Genomic DNA, 21,840 nt, shown 5'->3' with positions numbered 1-21,840 from the left:
CCCTTCGAGGCATGATAAGATGATGAAAGTTGTTGTTCCAGCGGTTCTTGTACCTATGATCTTCAAGTATTATCATGAGACCCCATTAGGAGGGCATCTTGGTATCTTTAAAACTCGTGAAAAGATTCGTGAAATGTTCATCTGGAAAGGTATGGACGGTGAAATCCGTGAACTAGTAAAAGCTTGTAAATCTTGTTTGCTCAGTAAACCCACCATGTCCACCAAGGTAGGCCTTTTGTCTTCCCATCAAGCGTCGCGTCCCATGGAACGCCTGTATATTGATTATGTAGGACCATTCCCCCAGTCAAAGGGTAATGCCAACAAGTTCATCTTTGTGTGTGTAGATGGTTTTACCAGATTTTCTTGGTTATGTCCGACTAAGCTGGCTACCGCTCAGTCTACCATTACTTGCTTAAATTCTATTTTCGCTTCTTTTGGTCCGTGCCAATATATTGTATCTGATAATGCTAAGGCTTTTACATCTAACTTATTTCGTAAATTCTGTTTTGACTTATCCATCTCTCATGTAACTACTTCTGCTTATTACCCTCAACCATCTCTGGCTGAACGGGTTAATCGTAATCTCAGGTCCGCACTTATTGCCTATCATCATGAAGATCATTCCAGGTGGGACACGTCCCTGCATTGGTTAGCTTTTGCTTTGAATTCGGCGGTTCATGAATCTCATAAGTTCACTCCAGCTTCCTTGATGTTCAAGTTTGTTCCCAACACGCCGCTCTCTAACCTTTTGTCTCTGAGTGACATTCTACCCGAGACAATAGATCCGGATAATATTAAAGATCTTTGGAAGAAGGCGAAAGCCAATCTTAAGGTATCTCATGAAAAGGTTAGGGAAAAGTATGATCGTGGACGGAGACCCACCACTTTGAAGGTAGGTGACCAGGTGATGGTCAAGAATTTTGTTCCCGCGGGCAAGCTTGCCCCCAGATTTCATGGGCCATGCATCATTCTCGATTTTCTTACGCCGGTTACATTGTTAGTAAGCAATCCAGCCACCGAGAGGATATTTAGGGTTCACCTGTCCCAGGTGAAACCGGTGTAAATTTTGTGTCAACTTGCTTCATATAATTTGATAGGAATATGAAGGTTATATATTTTTTTTTGAGTTCCACTCTTAAGGCATTCTGCTCCTTCTATTTTATTTTATATGTAAGCATTTCTGTGAAACCTCCCCCGATTTCTTAAACTGCCATCCTGTCCTTGCCACGGCCATTACCACGCTCCCGTCTCCTGCTCCACTACACACAGTGGCTGGCTTAGATGAAATGCCATGGATATCTGCACGCCGCTGGCCCCTCAATCTCTCTACATGCCTGTGCCCTCAAAAGAAACATGATGGTCCAACACAATTCTGCCGCCTAGCTTTAATGTTTCAGTGCCCCCGCAGCCGCGCGGCGCCGCGCCGCAACTGGGTTTGAGGAAGGGCCCCCTCGGCCCCAGCGAGGGCGACATGTGCACGGCGAGCCGGAGCTCTCCTCCCGGCCAAGGCTGATGTGCGGCGCACGACCTGCTACTAGCCCGCAGCCTGTATATGTTCACCGCGGGCGCGGCGTGTTTCAACACCTCTGCTCCCCTCATAGTGCGGGCGAGCGGTATCTCAGGGTACTTGAGGGGTCCGAGCGGCCTCCTTTGGACGCAAGCTGCAACGGCCGGTCTGGCCATCCAACTTCATCAACCTCAACTACATGGACAGTTACGATAAGCAATGACTACACTCGGGAATTCAACAGCAATATTTGGTGGACATTGCAAAATTTTTCATCACTTTTAAGTATTAAAATTTTATCCTCAGAATTCTACTTCTACAAACTTAAAAACTATTCTTCATCTGCAACAACAAAATTTTGAAACTAAATCAAACCAAATTAAGAAAATCTTATAATTTTTTTTGGCAATTAATCTCCATATCTACATCAAAACTTGGACCTTGTTTTCAAACAATTTCATGTGTCACCCCGGGAGGAACTTTTGGGGGGGGGAGGTCTGTACCGGGCGGTACACCTCCACTCCGCTAATTTAAAATGTGCGCCAGTTGAAACTCCTCTGCTGGAGGAAGTCTGAACTTTATCTACGCTATTAATTCTCTACTTTCTCAGAAGATGTCACCACGTGGAAAATTTTGAGTTTTTGAACTGTGTCATTTTTGATGTGGTTTTGTTTCGCTTGAAGTAAGAAGTGTGAACTTTCTCTTCTAGAGGACACTACTGAAGATCAACTATAGTGCAACCTAGTGCGGAGTCAAAGAACTATTTTGTTGGAGAAATTTTTATTTCAAATGTTTGTTCTTTGCTAATTTTTTTTCAGTCTTTGGTTAAGTTGGCAATATTAACCCCTTCTTTCCCCTTGTTTTAAATCTAGCCTATCCCGAATTTCTTGAAATAATTTTCCACCAATTACGTGTTTCTTCTTAGTATTGTGTAGGGGGTTTATTGATCTACCAATAAAATCATCGCGGGAGGGTGTTTTCATTCCCCTAACGCCTAGAACCTTCTGCGAGAGTATTTAAACTGCTGATTTTAGGGTCTCCGGGCCACTTCTGTTCCATCTTTCAGTGTATAAAGTACATAGCAGGAGGCGGGAAGCGCCTCTTTCCTCGGCAGCGGTCATCAATAAGGTAATGGCCGATTAATAAATTCTTTCTTTGCTAGCTCAGCAGTTTAACTCTCGGGGCGGGTGCGAAGCGTTCCTCCATGTAACCTTTTCCTAAAATGTAACGATCTTTTCTTCTATTCTCTTTTAAGCTGCATATTGGGATAGAGAGTGCTAACCCTCTCGAGCTCCCACTCACATTGTCTTGAGGTGAACTTATTTTCTCAACCTATTCTTCGTTAATGTAAAACAAATTGCTCTTTTCTAAAGTCACCTCGGTAGTATGGGATTAGCCCTTGCATTAGTGGCCTAGAGCCAGATTAGGTTTTTAAAAACAAGTGTATTAGGAGCGCAAGATCGCCTCCTCTCAAATTGTTATTTTAGAGGTCATGTAATTGCCCATTTTTATTTAATAGACCTCAGTAGGTTGGGTATTTTACCCCTGTGTCTATGTCCAGTGAGGACAACTTGAAGGTGGAGTTTGGTGTGGCCTGGGAGAGGCTTAAATTTTGAGAGCGAGTGGCTCTTTTGAAAATTGAGTGTTGTATGCCTCGTGGAGGCTTTTCTGTGTAATTTGGAGCAAGGGCTCCTAGGTATGAATGGGGTTTTCTGCCCCTCTGTTAAAACTCGTGTTTGGGGTAAAACTGAGCTGATTGCCCAAGCAGTGTAAAATCAGGGCGCGAAGCCCAATTCCTGTAAATATTGTAACTACCCTTTTTGATTTGCTACTTTGTACCTGTCATGCTTGTTATTTCTTTGTTTTCAAAAAGGAAAATATAACCTTGTTAAATTTTAAATTAATTTTGCTTTCGTAGCTGGAGACCTATTCACACCCGCACCTTCTTTCACCTCTACCTACCACGGAAAACTCCGTAACAATAATAATAATAATAAAGTATGGCCTTCGTAGAGGCCTGGTGCAGGTCTTTTTCGAGTTGATGTCCTGTAGGCAACCTGTGTGCCATTATGAATGGGAGCCTACCTAATATGGATTCTAATAAATGAAGACACAAACAGCCAGCTCCCGGAGCCAGAGGATTTAACCAATTAAGATTAAAATCCTTGACCCTGCTGCGAATGGAATCCGGGATTCCTGGGATCAAAGGCCAGCACGCTAACCATTTAGCCATGGAGCCGGACAGAATATAATGAAGTAGCTGTACAGTAACATCCGGACACGTGCAGACATTTTATGCTTAATTTTTAACTAGAAACAAGAGAGAAAACTAGAATCCTCGATTTTCGAATGCTCAGATGAGGAAATCCATAAATCTACAGGCATAGTTCACAGAGAAAGTAGGGCAGCCGAAGAAACGAGGCACGTCATCGGTCTTTAAGGTACGTACTCATACTCCAGAAGGAGGTTTTATGCTCTGTTTCCTAAATTAAAAAAAAAAAAAAACGGTTAAAATTACTGTGTCAGGATTATGTCTTAAAATAATTACGAGGAAATACTCAAGTGCAAACAGACAGCGAACGAAGAGGCCACGCGTGTTAACTCGCTACGACTATGGAGCCAAACTCTGCATTTGGGAGATGTGTAGGTCCGAAACCCACCGTCGCGACGGCTGTCCAGAGAATGGTTTTGCTGTGGTTTCCCATTTTTATTTCCAGGCAAATTCAGGGACAGTTTTTATTCATATCCAATTGCTTCCACCTCCTTATCAAATTTCATTCACTAGTGTTAATTTCGTCTTCATTAGCTCCGTAACTGAAATTGGCGTCAAAAAGGGCATCCAGCTGTAAAAATTCGCAATCCTACGTTTTATCTGCTACACGGAAAAGCATAGAATTATAAATCTGATTTTGTGCTTAGAAAATTAGAGAGCGAGTACCCATTCTTTGGTGTTTCGCTTTCTTACGATATGAATGGGTACACATAATACATCCTTTGACTCCTCCCATAGGAATATACATATTTCCAATAAATCTAAATCTAATAAATCTAATAAATCTAAATGAAAAAGGAATGTATCAACAAAAGAATGATAAGGCTCATGAACTGGGACTAAATCGTATCGGAGCGACGTAAAGCAACTTGCAAAAAAAAAAAAAAAAAAAAAAAAAAAAAAAAAAAAAAAAAAAAAAAAAAAAAAAAAAACGAACTGAAAAAATCAGATCATTTTAATAGGTTTAATGGTATTCCCCTTTAGGTGGGGGGAGGTGACTAAAATAGGCCTCAAGAGCTCTGAATTATGGAGCATGGGTTAGCTACCGCGGGGTACTCAGCTGAGTTCTGATATTACTTCCATTTACTTGTGCCAAGTTTCTCACTTTAATCTATCCTATCCGACCTCACTTGGTCAACTCTTATTCTTTTTGACTCCGACGGTATTAGGTTGCGAATCCTAGAGAGTCTTTCATTTTCACGCCCTTCTTAGCCCTTGTCTTCATTTGGCTGATATCTTCATTTTTCGAAATGTCGGATCCCTTCCATTTTTTCTCTTTGGTTAGTGTTAATAGAGGATGGTTGCCCCGTTGTACTTCATCTTAAAACAAAATGCACCACCACCACCACCATTAGAGGATGGTAAATATTACATATCAAAATTAAATTCATTGCATCCTAATCCTCTCTCATCCAGCCAAGTAAATTCAAGACTTGTTAATTGTGGGTGGTAATAAAGGGAACCGAAGTGTTCTTGTCATTGCATCCTTTCAATTAATTAAGGTCCCAGGAGATTTGGGAACGTGGATTGGCGACCACGGGGTCCTCAGCTGAGTCGTGGCATTACTTCCACTTATTTGTGCCAGACTTCTTACTTTCGTCTTTCCCAAACGATCTCCCTTTGTCAACTCTCGTTCTTTTCCTAACCCAATGGTTTTTTGTTTGTTTACGATTTGCTTTACGTCGCACCGATAAAGATAGATCTTATGACGACGATGGGATAGGAAAGGGCTAGGAGTGGAGAAGGAAGTGGCTGTGGCCTTAATTAACGTACAGCACTAGCATGTTCCTGGTGTGAAAATAGGAAACCACGGCAAACCATATTCAGGGCTGCCGACAGTGGGGTACGAAACCATTATCTCCCGGATGCAAGCTCACAGCTGCGCCCACGTAACCGCACTGCCAACTCACCCGGCTCTCGATGGTATTAGGTGGCATTAGACCATTCCAGGCCTACGGAGTCTTTCATTTTCAGTCCCTTCGTGGCCCTTGTCCTTATTTTGCCGATAACTTCATTATTCGAAGTGTTGTATTCCTTTCGTTTTCCCTGTGATTAGTATTAATAGAGAATCGTTCTCAACCTGTACTTCCTCTTACAAAAATAATCACCACCACTGTCACTCAATTAAATAACCTTCGTTTATTTTTATTTTCGGTTTTCTCCTAATCATTGTTCTCTCTCAGTTTCGATGATACACAGGGTCTTAAATTTTCATAGCTCTTGATCTTTAGTGTAATAATACATTCCTTCCTTTCATAGAGTTTTCCAATGCTTCTATTCTTTCTTAAATTATTATGAGATCGATTGCAACACGTTAAATTTTCTTAAAATTAAACATCAATAGCATTTTCAAAAAAATTCGTACTGTGAAGTTCGTATGAATGTTGTACGGCACATGAAATTAAAATTATTATTAATAATTGATGTCCGCCTGTGTGGTGTAGTGGTTAGTGTGATTAGCTACCACTCTCGGAGGCCCGGGTTCGATTCCCGGCTCTGCCACGAAATTTGAAAGGTGGTACGACGGCTGGAAGGGGTCCACTCAGACTCGGGAGATCAACTAAGTAGAGGTGGGTTCGATTCCCACCTCAGCCATCCTCGAAGTGATTTTTCCATGGTTTCCCACTTCTCCTCCAGGCAAATGCCGCGATGGTACCTAACTTAAGGCCACAGCCGCTTCCTTCCCTCTTCCTTGTCTATCCCTTCCAATCTTTCCATCCCCTGCACAAGGTCCCTGTTCAGCATAGCAGGTGAGGCCACCTGGGCGAGATACTTGTCATTCTCGCCAGTTGTATCCCCCGACCCAATGTCTCACGCTCCAGGACAGTGCCCCTCGAGGCGGTAGAGGTGGGATCCCTCTCTGAGTCCGAGGGAAAAACCAACCTTGGAGGGTAAGCAGATTAAAAAGAAGATTAATAATTGATTATTGTAATTTCAATGTTCGCTCTTCGTTCTTGAATACGTTGTAATACGCAGGCCTACGATTCCTAAAAAGCGTTCGATTTTCCAACGTACGTTGTGCTAAATGAGTGTGTAATATGAAAGGGATAAGAAACTTGCGTGACCTATGGTTAGAGCCCCTTTAATACAGATACCTGCCCTTACTGGTGAGACATAGTGTTTACAGTGCACTAAGTCTTCTGGTACTAGAGCAAGATTGTTACTTTCATTGACTTGTCTCAGTCTCATCTTTGACTTTGACAGTATGAAAGTGACTGAGCCACGAGCGATGCTAATAATGTCATGCCTTATGCAGCCAGTCCTGTGATGAATGGTATGAAAACATTGCTCATAATGTCGGTTGGTGCATGAATTTCAGTGTTTTTTTTCTAGTTGCTTTACGTCGCACCGACACAGATAGGTCTTATGGCGACGATGGGACAGGAAAGGGCTAGGAGTGGGAAGGAAGCGGCCGTGGCCTTAATTAAGGTACAGCCCCAGCATTTGCCTGGTGTGAAAATGGGAAACTACGGAAAACCATTTTCAGGGCTGCCGACACTGGGGTTCGAACTTACTATCTCCCGAATACTGGATACTGGCCGCACTTAAGCGACTGCAGCTATCGAGCTCGGTGCATTTCAGTGTGCTTGGCAGATATACACGTAACAGCAATTTCTGGCTCGATGAGCAAAGCAATGAGAAACTACCCTACTCCTCATTTCCCTTATAAGCCTCTTTAGTGATGCCTACCTTAACCCTCATGGCGAAACAGCCCCGAAGGGTCATGGCCTACCAAGCGACCACTGCTCATCCCGAAGGCCTGCAGATTACGAGGTGTCTCGTAGTCGACACGACTAATCCCCTCGGCCGTTATTATTGGCTTTCTAGACCGGAGTTGCTTTTCACCGTTAGATGGCTCCTCAATTGTAATCACGTAGGCTGAGTGGACCTCGAACCAGCCCTCAGATCCTAACCGGGAATCGGATCCGGGGCCTCCGGATGAGACAAGCACGCTACCCCTATACTGTGGGGCCGGCTTTTGTGATGCCTGGGCCATCTATAACAGCTGATGGTAGGGCTGTTGAGGACCAAACAAGCCTTCGGGCTGAGTATTCAACAGCAATGCAGATCCTGGAACTACCTTTAATGTTCTCTGTACGTACCTCGTTTAACAAAAAATCCCAGAATACATTCGTGTGCCCGATCTTACACTAGCAGGGCATTTCCAGATTTTCCTTCCCTTGAATTAAACAGAGAGAAGAACCTGAAAATATTACAACCTGACTTGAATTTGAAAGGCGGCAGTTCTGCAGTTAGGGCATTCGCCCAGGTGACAAATTCTGTATCTGTCTTTTTATCTAGTCTTTTTTTTTAAATAATTGCAAAGAATTTGGAAATTTGTTGAACATCTCCCTTGTTAAATTATTCCTATACCTAATTACTGTTCCTATAAACGAATATTTGTCCCAATTTACCCTCTTGAATTCAAACTGTCTCATCATATTGTGATCTTTCTTACTTTTTAAAAACACCACTCAAACTTATTCGTCTACTAATGTTATCCCACGCCTCCTCTCCACTGACAGCTCGGAACATACCACTTAGTCGAGCAGCTCGTCTCCTTTCTCCCAAGTCTTCCCAGCCCAAACATTGTAACATTTTCTTAACGCTACGCTTTTGTCGGAAATCAACCAGAACAAATCGAGTTGCTTTTCTTTGGAAATTTTTTCAGTTCTCGAATCAAGTAATCCATGCACAGGAACCATGTAACATAGTTCGTAACCTACAAAGGATAGAGGATAATCCCAATTAGACTATCTGTAAAATGATACAATGATAAACTGATAAAATATAGCCTTAGTAACTTTGTTAGAGATGACCTTCATGATAGACTCGACCATAAATCACAGAATTGAAAACTCAAAGGAGGGTGCATGTGATTGTTGAAAAGAACTTTGCAGTGATTATAAATATAAGCAATCTGAGATGCTAATATGATGCATGATTACTGTGATGTCACTTTAAAAATAGTACTAATGTTGACATGCAAGTAAAACAAAGCAGCAAAATTACAAAGTAAATGTCAAGCGGAGATATAATAATAATAATAATAATAATAATAATAATAATAATAATAATAATAATAATAATAATAATAATAATAATAATAATAATAATTTTACGTCTCACTAATTACTTTTACGGTTTTCGGAATGTTGTCCCGCAGGATTTCTTTAACGTAACTGTAAATCTACCGACTCGAGGGGGACGTATTTGAGCACCTTCATATACCACCGGTCTGACCTGGGATCGACCCCCCCAATTTGAGCTCACAAGACCAGCGCTCTATCACCTGAGCTACTCAGTCCGGCAACTGAAGATATGTAAACACTGGAAAAATTAGTGAGGAGACCTCTACGTCATACAAAGATTATATAAATATTTTACATGCTTAATATTGAAAGGCATGTTCATCACATAGGACATTTCTTTCTCTGAACCAATCGTTCCCGAAAACTACTTAGATTAGGATAATAGAAAAATGTGTCTGTCAGTTTTAAAATGTTAACGATTTCTTTGTTAACATTAATTAAGTAATGCAATTCTCCGCTAACTGTTGACAGAATAAATTATTATAAGACTATATTAACAAATTACCATGGCTAGAATGTATTTTATTGAGGGACATTTCATTCTACGAAATAACCTTCCGATTGTCCGGCTCCATGACTAAATGGTTAACGTGCTGGCCTTTGGTTCAAGGGGTCCCCGGTTCGATTTCCTGTCAGGTCGGAGTTTTAACTTTCACTAGTTAATTCTTATTGCTCGGGGGCTGAGTGCTTGTGACGTCTTCAGCATTAGATTTCATCTAAGAAAGGGCCCCATCGTCAGAGACGCGCAGGTCACCTATACGGCGTCAACTCGAAACACCTGCACCAGGCCACTACGGAGGTCACACGCCATTATATTATTACCTTCCGATTGCATAATAATTAGTCGTAAATAACATCTACGTTCATTTGGACTATTTCGAGAATTCCCGGTGATGGTCAATTGGAGAGTATACGGTTCAATAATAATAATAATAATAATAATAATAATAATAATAATAATAATAATAATAATAATGTCGTGTGGCCTCCGCAGATGATTGGTGCTTGTCCTTCGAATTGGCACCTGATAGGCGACGTGCTAGTCTGTGAGGATGGGGCCCAACCAATGATAAATTCTTATGCTGAACACGGCATTGGAATTAACCAATGAAGGTTAAAATCCCCGACCCGGCCGGGAATCGAACCCGAGTCCCCTTTGACCAACTGCCAGCACGCTAACCATCTAGCCAACGAGACGGAGTTTAACCTTGAATTGCAATGTTTTCCAGTAATTTATCTGTCAGGTTGTCACCCTTGTCTAAAAATCGAAATGTTATGGATTAGAATCCAATAGACGTCCAACAAGTTCGGACCATTCTTATCTTGAAATAAATCTGACAACTTATTTTTGTTGTAAAAAAGATCCCATACACTACTTATAATTCATACAGTCCTCCAGTAAATGCATAAAAATAATATTACACTGAAAAATATCATGAGTGAACACACCTTACCGAGATGGAAATTGGACATGTCAGGAATCGTGCAAAACATAAGAAACATCACTCTTGCTAGTGAACTAATGAACTTCATGCACAGGTGGAGGTAGAATTATAAAATAACAAAGCAGTTAAAATAATGCTAAAGTACGACATTCAATAAGCCCTCGACAACAGGCTGTGCACAACACACACTGGTTTGAAAGCGGGGTGTTAGTCCGGCCTGTCAGCGAGTCACGTGATCGTCTTGTCACCTGTACAGGAAGTGTTGACTGTCGACGTAGCAATGCAGTACAACAGCACGATAGCACAGGCACTAGGAGAGATGCAACAGCAACCACTACACAACAATGCGTAACGGAACGCTCCGCAGAATTCAACCATTGATCGATATGCGCGGCCACCTTTAACATACTCCAGCTGCATTCGCTACTGTGCTGCTACCTTGCGCTCGTAAATAGCGCAAACTCTTGAGCAATATCGTTTGTTTATTGTGGGCAGTTTGCCCTTGGGAAAGTGACTGGAACAGCTGAGCGAGTTATTATTTACATGCATGTAACTGTTGCGTACTGACCAATTCATGAATTAATTACAGATTTAAGAACTTAAGATCACGAATTTCTGTGAGGTCCTGAGAAACAATACCTCTCAGATCGATGATGATATGAAGTAAAAAGTTGGTCACATAATTAAAAGCAATAATACATCCTGTTCCGTGTCTTTAATTATTCGCCCTATGGGCGGGGGTGGTAGAATAAAAGCCGCGGTATCCCCTGCCTGTCGTAAGAGGCGATTAAAAGGGGGCTCTCAACTTTGGAGCGTCGGTTCGCGATCACAGGGCTCTTGGCTGAGTCCCGGCGTTTATTCAATTACTTGTGCCAAGCTCCTCACTTTTATCTGTCATATCCGCCCTCCCTTGGTCAACTCTTGTTCTTTTCCGTGCCCAACGGTATTATGTATCCAGGCCTAGGGAGTCTTTCATTTTCATGCCCTTCATGGCCCTTGCCTGTGTCTGGCCGATGCCTTCATTTTTCGAAGTGTCGGATCCATTCCATTTTTTCTCTCTGCTTAGTGTTATATAGAGGATGGTTGCCTATTTGTACTTACTCTTAAAACAATAATCACCACCACCACCCTTTAATGGTTAGTTAACTGGTTTACGGTTCAGAGGTCTCTGGGTTCGATTCCCGGCCGGACAGAGGATTAAATTGCGTATTTCCTTTGGTTCGGGGACTGGGTGTTTTATTTATGTTTATTGTATATAGTTCTTTCCTAGTCCGTTTACCGTCCCGAGTTGGTTTTTCCCTCGGACTCAGCGAGCGATCCCACCTCTACCGCCTCAAGGACAGTGTCTTGGAGCGTAAGATATTCGGTCGGGGATACAAATGAGGAGAACCAGTACCTCGCTCAGGTGGCGTCACCTGCTATGATGTACAGTGGCCTTGTAGAGGATGGGAAGACTGGAAGGGATGTGCAAGGAAGAGGGAAGGAAGCGGCCGGAGCTTTAAGTTTGGTAGCATCCCGGTATTTGCTTGGAGAAGTGGGAAAACCACGGAAAACCACTTCGAGGATTGCTGAGGTGGGAATCGAAACCCCTTTACTCAGTTGACCTCCCGAGGCCGAGTGGACCCCGTTCCATCCCTCGTACCACTTTTCAAATTTCGTCACAGAGCCGGAAATCGAACCCGGACCTCCAGGGGTGATAGCTAATCACACTAACCACTACACCATACAGGCGGACTTTTATATACTTCTTTTCATATACACACAATGCGGTACAATCGAGCAAGTGGCTGCGCGGTTTGGGTCGCGAAACTGTCAGCTTGCATTCGGGAGATAGCGGGTTCGAACCCCACTGTCGGCAACCCTGAGGAAGGTTTTCCGTGGTTTCCCATTTTCGCACCAGTCAAATGTTGGGGCTTTAAGATCTTCCTAGGTCGACGCCCCGAACAAATAGCATTTAAAAAACTTAATCAAGTCGACAGTTGATTCCTTCCCACTACTAACCCTTTCCTATCCCATCGTCGCCTTACGACCAATCTGAGGCGGTGCAACGTAAAGGCAATTGAAAATAAAGTATGCTACACTACAAACCACCACGCCCACCCCCGTAATATAACGATGAGACCTATTAGCTGCCGTCCTCGGAGGCCCGAGTTCGATTCCCAGTACTGCCTGAAATTTAGAATTATCAGGAGGGCTGGTATATGGTTAAAATGATACATACAGCTCACGTCCATTGGAAGTGTGCCTGAAAAGAGATGTGCCACCACGGGACGAGGACACGAATTTACTTTTATTAACCACCATAGAAACACGTAGTAGTAAATACATCCCTCCCCATAAGGTTGATTGACACCAGGAAGAGCATCTGACCGAAAAACAGGGCCAGACCCATATTAAACGCCGAAGTCAGGACATTGGAATTAAGTTTAGGAAGAAAAATAAAAACATTGACAATAAAAACATTAAAATCAAATTAATAAACCGTTTTCGTTTAATTACCGTGTGCAGGGTTTCTCATATAAACTAAGACCGGACCCACTGCGTTTGTATGCTGCGCTACGGCAGTTTCCTCCGCCGAACTTACGTCGCGCGCGGAGGTCCTGCTTTAAGCGCGTATACACAAGATGGTTTAAAGTTGAAACTGGTCTCCGAGAGGGAAGTATACTATCACCAACACTATTCATCATAGTCATGGATGAAATTCATAAGAACATTAAACAGAGATTGGGAAGACAGGCAACAAAAGCCATGTCTTTTGCAGATGATATAGTGATATGGGGTGAGGATGAAACGGAAGTGCAAAAACAAGTAGATGTATGGAATCAAGAGATTAGGAAGAAAGTGAGCACAGAGAAAAGTAAAACAATAGTGTAAGGAAGGAAGGAAGGAAGGAAGGAAGGAAGGAAGGAAGGAAGGAAGGAAGGAAAGAAGGAAGAGGAAAGATAAAACTGAATGGTAAAATTCTGGAAGTCGTTAATAGTTTCAAGTACTTGGGAAGTGTGATCACTGAAGATTGAAAGATAAACGAGGAAATAGGGAAAAGAATACAACAAGCAAACAGCTTCTACCAGAGTGTAAGGGAGTAGAATACAGACAGCGGAGATTAAATTCCTAAGAGGGAAAGACCAGAAAGGATAGAAATGAAGATATAAGGAAAAGGACAGGAATCTTGAAACTTCAAGACAGGATAGAAACAACAAAGATAAAGTGGTATGGGCATATGATGAGAATGGGAAAAGGTAAGGTAAGGTAAGGGTGTGTTCTGCCCGAAGGCAAGTCCGAACCTCCGCGGAGGTGTACCTGCGCCGCAGTTTACGTACGGTAGGGTGGCCAGTTCCATTCCGCTCCTGCATTCCCTTACCCCCCCCCCCCCCAACAGCGCGTGGCAACCCATCCACTTCTCGACCACGCCCAATGTTGCTTAACTTCGGGTATCTCACGGGATCCGGTGGTTCAACACGGCTACGGCCGTTGGCGTGGGAGAAAAGAGGGTGTGAAAGAAAGAAGCTTTTTCAGAGAAGTTAACAGGAAAGAGACCACGAGGAAGACCCTGAAAGAAGTGGAAAGATTCAGTGTGGGAGTGCATAGAGAAGAGGGGAGGAAAACCAAAAGATGTACTTAAAAAAGGAGAAGAGTGGTGGGGAAACAGGCAGCGATGGAGGTCCTTGATTCACAACCCGTCCCGGGAAGCTGGAAACGGGAAATGAAGATGATGATGATGGCAAGCTTATATAAAAATCTTACCTTATAAAAGACGGGAGTGTCGTCCATCCTGGATTATACAGGCATTGTATCTGGTATGCACATTCTGGCCGACGCGAGTGAGTTCTTCCACTAGAATGTTTCTGATTTCGTTCGAAATATTATTTTCAGTTCCTCCAATGTGTTATGATTTATTCTCGGGTTCACTAGGCTAATTGGTGACAGTTCCAATGGCATTTGGAATCCTGTACATCATATCTATTGCGCGACGCGTAAACACATACAACCAACACTTTAGTTATTTTTATTATTTGTCTGTTGTGCTGATTTTGTGAGTGATTTATTCGGTGACCGTTCAATATTCGCACCAATGTGATCTAGTTTTCACGTGTTAAAACTGTTCGTGTGCGCACATGTTTTTTTATTGAACACTGAGCCAATAGTTTCAAATTTATTTACAATTATGTTACGTGAATCTGTGATCGTGAAGGTGGCACTTCTCCAGGAAATTGCTGAACAAATACATCGCGTACTTGTCGAGCCGACTCGTACTTAAAATAGCTTTTACATACGAAACTACGGTATTGCAATAATAACTGTCTCACCATGTTGAGAGCTGAGATTCAGACTGGCGACTCATGGTTGAGAGGTCGAACATGTTCACGCTGCTTGCAACGTCAAGAACTATGCACGCGCCTCCTCTACTGCAGCTTACGTATCAGAGTGTAAAAACGTCGCTTGGACGATCTTAGTTTATATGGGAGCCCCTGTATGAACTCGTCTCTACGTATGTATGACTCACTTCGTCCCGTTTCCTGATACCGGATCCGGGATGAGGTGAGATATAATTATATGGCATGGTCTTACGACTCGGTGCCTTCCTGACGGCTATCTCATTTGAGAAGCTAATGGAGATGAAATGAATGATAGTGAGTTAAATTGGGTAAGGAAGTACAAGGACCAAGCAATGGGTTATGAATAGAAATAGTCCCTGCATTTGCTTGGAAGTGACAAAGGGAAACCTCAGAAAACCATTCTCAGGACAGCCAACGGTGGGGTTCGAACTCATTCAACTCCCGAATGCAGAACTGGTTCTATAGCCGCAGCATGTTAACACGCGCGGCCACACCACTCGGTAAAGTCAAGGTTCTTAAACACTACTAAAGGTTGGGCCCAACGCGAGACGAGCTGCTATTGGTTAACGAAATGACGTCACAGTAGGAGCAAAGCAGCTGAGTCCAGAGCGCGTAAATCAGTAGGAATCTAATAATACCAGCAAACACTACAGTCTCTCAGAACTAATTGCGGACCAGATATAAAGATTACTGCTTTTATACGAGTGAAAAAGAGTATAGGGTAGTACGTTTTCATTATTTCTATTACGGATAAGGCATAAATGTAACGTAACGGTGCACTGACCAACGCTTGAAATTTATTAACATTTCCAAATTCCTCTATTTTGTTTGAGGAAGGATACGCGCTCTCAAATCTGTTAACATAAATATTTAGAGATATGAAATGTTTGTAATATTAAATTTTGACAGCAGAACTTCCGTAATGGAACTACCGTATGTTAACATACGATATACTGACTCACTTCCGCAGGAATCGACTTTAAAGCTTAACACATATTGTAACAGCAGCAGAAGTAAGTTCATATTCGAAACCATGCATAGATATTCCTACTTGTTAAACTTAAAGAATAAGAAAGAACAGGAAAAACAATTAGAACACAGTCCTACCTGTGAGATCAGATGTCATGAAGTGGTTGCTTTTGAAGATGAAATCCACTGTCGTGCCTTTCGCCGATGAGCTGCTATGGATTTTTTTCAGTTCTTGCCCGAATGTTCATTTGTCGTATGCGTATAAATGTTCTCGTTCTAACATACATGTTTACTATTTCTGGTGGTACAGCGGGGATTTTACTGCCAATTATTTGACACACTTTGTGTATAATATTAGGTATGCGTCACAGTTCAGCGCCGGCCCCGTGGTGTAGGGGTAGCGTTCTTGCCTCTCGCCCGGGTTTGATTCCCGACAGGTCAGGGATTTTTCGACCTGAGGACTTGTTCGAGGTCCACTCAGCCTACGTGATTAGAATTGAGGAGCCCAGAATAACGTCCGAGAGCATGCGTCGTGCTGACCACACGACCCCTCGTAATCTGCAGGCCTTCGGGCTGAGCAGCGGTCGCTGGGCAGGCCAAGGCAATTTCAAGGGCATTAAATGCCGTAGGGATTTTTTGGTCACAGTTCAGCACCTCCGTGAGTGTCCGTCAAAATTAACTCAAATTCCTTTATTTGGTTTACCATTCTTCCGATGGAACGAGTAGACCTCCCCGAGATAACCTCTATTCATCCCACAAGGGCTGTACCAGAAGAAATGGAAAGCATTTCCCCAGTGGGACTTCCCATTGACCTGTCATATTTTCTTCCACGGAAGGCGAGGTATCGAAATCCCTCTGCTGACAATCAGGTGTCGCTGTAGATTGCGGCACGGTTTTCTATCGAAATGATACTATAAACACAGAAATTTCACTCCACCTACTATTACACTATTCACGCAACTAACGAAAAGAAAATAAGTGCACCTCACTGCACGAAACACAGCACTTAGCAGAGATTTCACAGAAACGAACTACGACACACACACACACACACACACACACACACACACACACACACACACACACACACACACACACACACACACACACACACACACACAGTACGCAAAATACACTAGGCCACTATATAAACCAACAGCAATATAGGAAAGAAATTACGTATAGATATTACGTGGAAATCCTTTCTTTATAAGACAGACAGCTATAAATAACGATATAAGATACACGTGCGGTTGTATGCTACACAGTCACGGTGCTCCTGTGATGACGTCACGAGCAGGACGAGGGAAAACTAACATCTACTGCGCAACCAATCTGGGTCACCCGTGGGTAAAGTACACTGCCTGACAGAGCAAATGCAACACCAAGAAGGAGTGGTCAGAACTTTATGCCAATTGCAGGGTAGACTGACGTCACTGAGGTAAGCTCATGATGTGAAATGCGCCGCTGTGCTGCGCACGTAGCGAACGATAAATGGGACACGGCGTTGGTGAATGGCCCACTTCGTACCGTGATTTCTCAGCCGACAGTCATTGTAGAACGTGTTGTCGTGTGCCACAGGACACGTGTATAGCTAAGAATGCCAGGCCGCCGTCAACGGAGGCATTTCCAACAGACAGACGACTTTACGAGGGGTATGGTGATCGGGCTGAGAAGGGCAGGTTGGTCGCTTCGTCAAATCGCAGCCGATACCCATAGGGATGTGTCCACGGTGCAGCGCCTGTGGCGAAGATGGTTGGCGCAGGGACATGTGGCACGTGCGAGGGGTCCAGGCGCAGCCCGAGTGACGTCAGCACGCGAGGATCGGCGCATCCGCCGCCAAGCGGTGGCAGCCCCGCACGCCACGTCAACCGCCATTCTTCAGCATGTGCAAGACACCCTGGCTGTTCCAATATCGCCCAGAACAATTTCCCGTCGATTGGTTGAAGGAGGCCTGCACTCCCGGCGTCCGCTCAGAAGACTACCATTGACTCCACAGCATAGACGTGCACGCCTGGCATGGTGCCGGGCTAGAGCGACTTGGATGAGGGAATGGCGGAACGTCGTAACGTCGTGTTCTCCGATGAGTCACGCTTCTGTTCTGTCAGTGATAGTCACCGCAGACGAGTGTGGCGTCGGCGTGGAGAAAGGTCAAATCCGGCAGTAACTGTGGAGCGCCCTACCGCTAGACAACGCGGCATCATGGTTTGGGGCGCTATTGCGTATGATTCCACGTCACCTCTAGTGCGTATTCAAGGCACGTTAAATGCCCACCGCTACGTGCAGCATGTGCTGCGGCCGGTGGCACTCCCGTACCTTCAGGGGCTGCCCAATGCTCTGTTTCAGCAGGATAATGCCCGCCCACACACTGCTCGCATCTCCCAACAGGCTCTACGAGGTGTACAGATGCTTCCGTGGCCAGCGTACTCTCTGGATCTCTCACCAATCGAACGCGTGTGGGATCTCATTGGACGCCGTTTGCAAACTCTGCCCCAGCCTCGTACGGACGACCAACTGTGGCAAATGGTTGACAGAGAATGGAGAACCATCCCTCAGGACACCATCCGCACTCTTATTGACTCTGTACCTCGACGTGTTTCTGCGTGCATCGCCGCTCGCGGTGGTCCTACATCCTACTGAGTCGATGCCGTGCGCATTGTGTAACCTGCATATCGGTTTGAAATAAACATCCATTATTCGTCCGTGCCGTCTCTGTTTTTTCCCCAACTTTCATCCCTTTCGAACCACTCCTCCTTGGTGTTGCATTGTCACTGTCAGTCAGTGTAATACCAGAACATAATGATAATATATTTTGGTAGTATTTCATTACCTAAATATTTATTTCAACTTTACATAATTTTATGTCATAAATGTATGTGATCATTAAAGCAGAAAATAGCGTTGCCAACTTACAACGGGTTCTAGAATTGCAATGTTCCGCTAATTGTGTTGAAACCTGAAATTAGTTATGGACCCCCTCCAAATATTGCCTGAACGAAAGGATAATTCACAACCTGTTTCCAGTCATTCAACCGGGTCAGGAATGGAATGAATTAAGCCCCATCTAGCGGCGAGGACAGGAATTGTGCTGGATGTCGAAGCCTGTTGAATGTGGCCTACATTTTTATATTTTTAAACATTTTCTCTTTTAATTATAATTCTTTATATATTTTTAAATTTCGTTTCTGCGTGTCTTTCCTTTATTACACAAAACTGTCCGTGGCTGAACACATGTTGCAAATGCCATTAATGTCATATTTTTAGTGAATAGTTTCTCACAATTCTCAATCAGTTTTCCCTAGTCAGGCCCTTGTGTAAGGCCCGATCAAAAAGTTTCCGTTTGAGGGCGGTGCTGCATCGGACATGCAATGTAGTGCGACTCCGATTCGGGTGATTAAGCACGGACATGTAGGCAAACGGATTAGTGTGGCAGTCGTGTCGTGCCGAGGTTCGTGCGTAAAATCAGGCCACGTGAAATGCGTCCAAACAGGACCAACGTGCCGTTATTCCGTTCTTGGCTGCCGAAGGACAAAAACCGGTGAACATCTGTCGGAGAATGAATACTGTGTATGGGGCAGTATGTCTGTTGAAAACCACCGTTGTGGAATGGTGCACCAAGTTCCGTGCGTGTCGTGTTTCGACACAAGACGCCGGTCGATCTGGTACGCCAACCTCATCCAATACGGACAGCAACAAGCGGGAGGTGAGTGAGGCCTATAGTCCTGATCTCTCCCCATGCGATTATCACGCCTTCGATCCCCTCAAAAGGTCTTGAAGGGTCGACGCTTGCTGTCGGACGAGGATGTGCGGCAGACGGTTGCGGACTTCTTCACGCAGCAGGACACGGTGTTCCACCACAAGGGGATTCTACAACCTGGTGCGTCGGTGGGATGAGTGCCTTAATGCTCACGGCGATTTTGCCTGATTAGCATCGCGATTCAGAACTGTACGGCCGTCGAATAGAACTTTTTGATCCCCCTTATATAATTTCAGCTTTGACATCGTCAGAGCCTTGAACCCTGGACAACGCCACATACAATTGTCCGTGGCTGAACACAGATTATTTAAAAAAATTACCCACTTTCTCTAATGACTGACCTTGCGACTTGTAAATAGTCGATATTGCCGGATGTTGAATCTGGCAATATATCTGCAATAATTAAATTTGGTTTGAAGTATTTAATTGTAAGCCTTGTTTCAGTACACAATAAGTGTTCTTTTTCGGTATTCAGAGTTCTGAGGAGCATGACAAAGCTCCTACTTTCAATAGAAGCTCATTCATCAAATAAATATGTGAATTGTGTTAGAGAACAATGAATAAAGAACCAAAGACTCTTTATGGTCCGCCTCTGTGGTGTAGTGGTTAGTGTGATTAGCTGCCACCCCCGGAGGCACGGGTTCGATTCCCGGCTCTGCCACGAAATTTGAAAAGTGGTACGAGGGCTGGAACGGGGTCCACTCAGCCTCGGGAGGTCAAATGAGTAGAGATGGGTTCGATTCCCATCTCAGCCATCCTGGAAGTGGTTTCCCGTGGTTTCCCACTTCTCCTCCAGGCAAATGCCGGGATGGTACCTAACTTAAGGCCACGGCCGCTTCCTTCCCTCTTCTTTGTCTATCCCTTCCAATCTTCCCATCCCCATACAAGGCCCCTGTTCAGCATAGCAGGTGAGGCCGCCTGGGCGAGGTACTGGGCATTCTTCCCAGTTGTATCCCCCGACCCAATGTCTCACGCTCCAGGACACTGCCCTTGAGGCGGTAGAGGTGGGATCCCTTGCTGAGTCCGAGGGAAGAACCAACCCTAGAGGGTAAACAGATTGAGAAAGAAGAAGAAAGAAGACTCTCTATGACAATCGGGCCGATGACCTTAGATATTATGCCCCTTTAAACAATAAGCATCATCTCTATGACAATACTTGCCAACCAATGATGACGTATAAATATACTACATACATGGCTGACTCGATCCATTTTCTAAAACATGGACCGAATGATCTAGTAGGCTGTGTGTAATGTCACAATAAGACAGAGACGACGAATAAAACGTGAATCATCGAGGCCTACGTTTAGCAATGAACCTATCATTTTTCTTGATACCCTATATCTTGGGAAGGGCTGGTTCTAGGGCCTTGAAACATGTTCTTCGGGGTCCCATGGGAGGAGGAGTTACTGAGTATAGTTTCTCACATCGATGGGACGTTATGTCAATTAAACCTCACGTAACAGGAGCTGATGTACTGTAATTCCTATCTCATTCGTGACCTACATAATCAGCATAATATTGCCCATTATTACGCATTTATTTAACACATGCCTTACTTCAAGCAATATTCCAATTAAATGGAAAGACGCATTCATTGTGCTAGTCCCAAAAAACTCTCGAGCAAGTAGTACATCTGACTACTGACCTGTCTGCTTTCTCACAGTCCGCCTCCGTAGCGGAACGGTTAGCGCCATTATCAGCCGTATTCGGGGGTGGGGGTTCAATTCCCGGTACTTCCAGAAATTTAAGAATAGCAGGAGGGCTGGTATGTGGTTAAAATGGTACATGCAGCTCACCTCCAATGCGAGTGTACCCGCAGAGAGCTGCACCACCTCGGGATGAGGACACGAGTTTACTTTTTACTTTTTTGCAATCTCACAGCACTTTCTAAGGTTATAGAGAAGATAATTCGCAAACAAATAGTTAAATACTTGGAAAACGTTCTCTACTTGATCCCTTACAGTCTGATTTCAAGAAAGGACACAGTACTGCAACAACACTGCCGGGTAATCAATATTACGGATGACATTAGACGGGCAATGAACGAACGAAAACTGACTATTAGCCATTTATCCTTCTAGATTTCAGCAGTGCATTTGACACTGTAAATATAGACATATTGTTAGTTAATTTACAAGACCTTCAGATGGCTCATTCTGCTATTCAGCTCTTGGGTTCACACCTCAAAAATAGACGACAGCGAGTTGTATCAAACACGACGACTACCGAATGGAGGACTAAGCTATCTGACGTTCCCCAAGGGTCTACCCTTGAACCTCTTTTATTCATAATATATATTGATGTAATTTCTTCTCATTTTAATGGCTGTAGCTATTACATTTATGCCGATGTTCAAATATACTCACACTTTGAAGTATCCGACGTTGACAATGCAATCCATCAAATGAACTCGACTTTAAATTCAATTAGTTCGTATGCAAAACAGATTTGCCTATT

At 43.8% G+C, this 21,840-nt stretch overlaps 1 protein-coding gene across 3 annotated transcripts in view; it reads right to left on the bottom strand.

Annotated features, from left to right (window-relative positions):
• Nucleotides 1-10,726, bottom strand: part of Ak1 (Adenylate kinase 1) — a 140,518-nt gene extending 129,792 nt beyond the window's left edge. The window contains exon 1 of one of the 3 annotated variants that reach the window (XM_067145208.2): nt 10,566-10,726. In XM_067145208.2, coding sequence (XP_067001309.2) covers nt 10,566-10,724 — 159 coding nt within the window. In that variant the 5' untranslated portion in view covers nt 10,725-10,726. Of the gene's footprint in view, nt 1-10,321; nt 10,503-10,565 lie in introns of those variants that run through there. The other 2 variants (XM_067145211.2, XM_067145209.2) reach the window with 2 other exon arrangements.
• Nucleotides 10,727-21,840: the final 11,114 nt, after the last annotated feature.

Source organism: Anabrus simplex, chromosome 4 (genome assembly GCF_040414725.1).
Source record: "Anabrus simplex isolate iqAnaSimp1 chromosome 4, ASM4041472v1, whole genome shotgun sequence".
NCBI classification, from domain to species: domain Eukaryota; kingdom Metazoa; phylum Arthropoda; class Insecta; order Orthoptera; family Tettigoniidae; genus Anabrus; species Anabrus simplex.
This window is presented reverse-complemented; position numbering and strand designations above follow the sequence as displayed.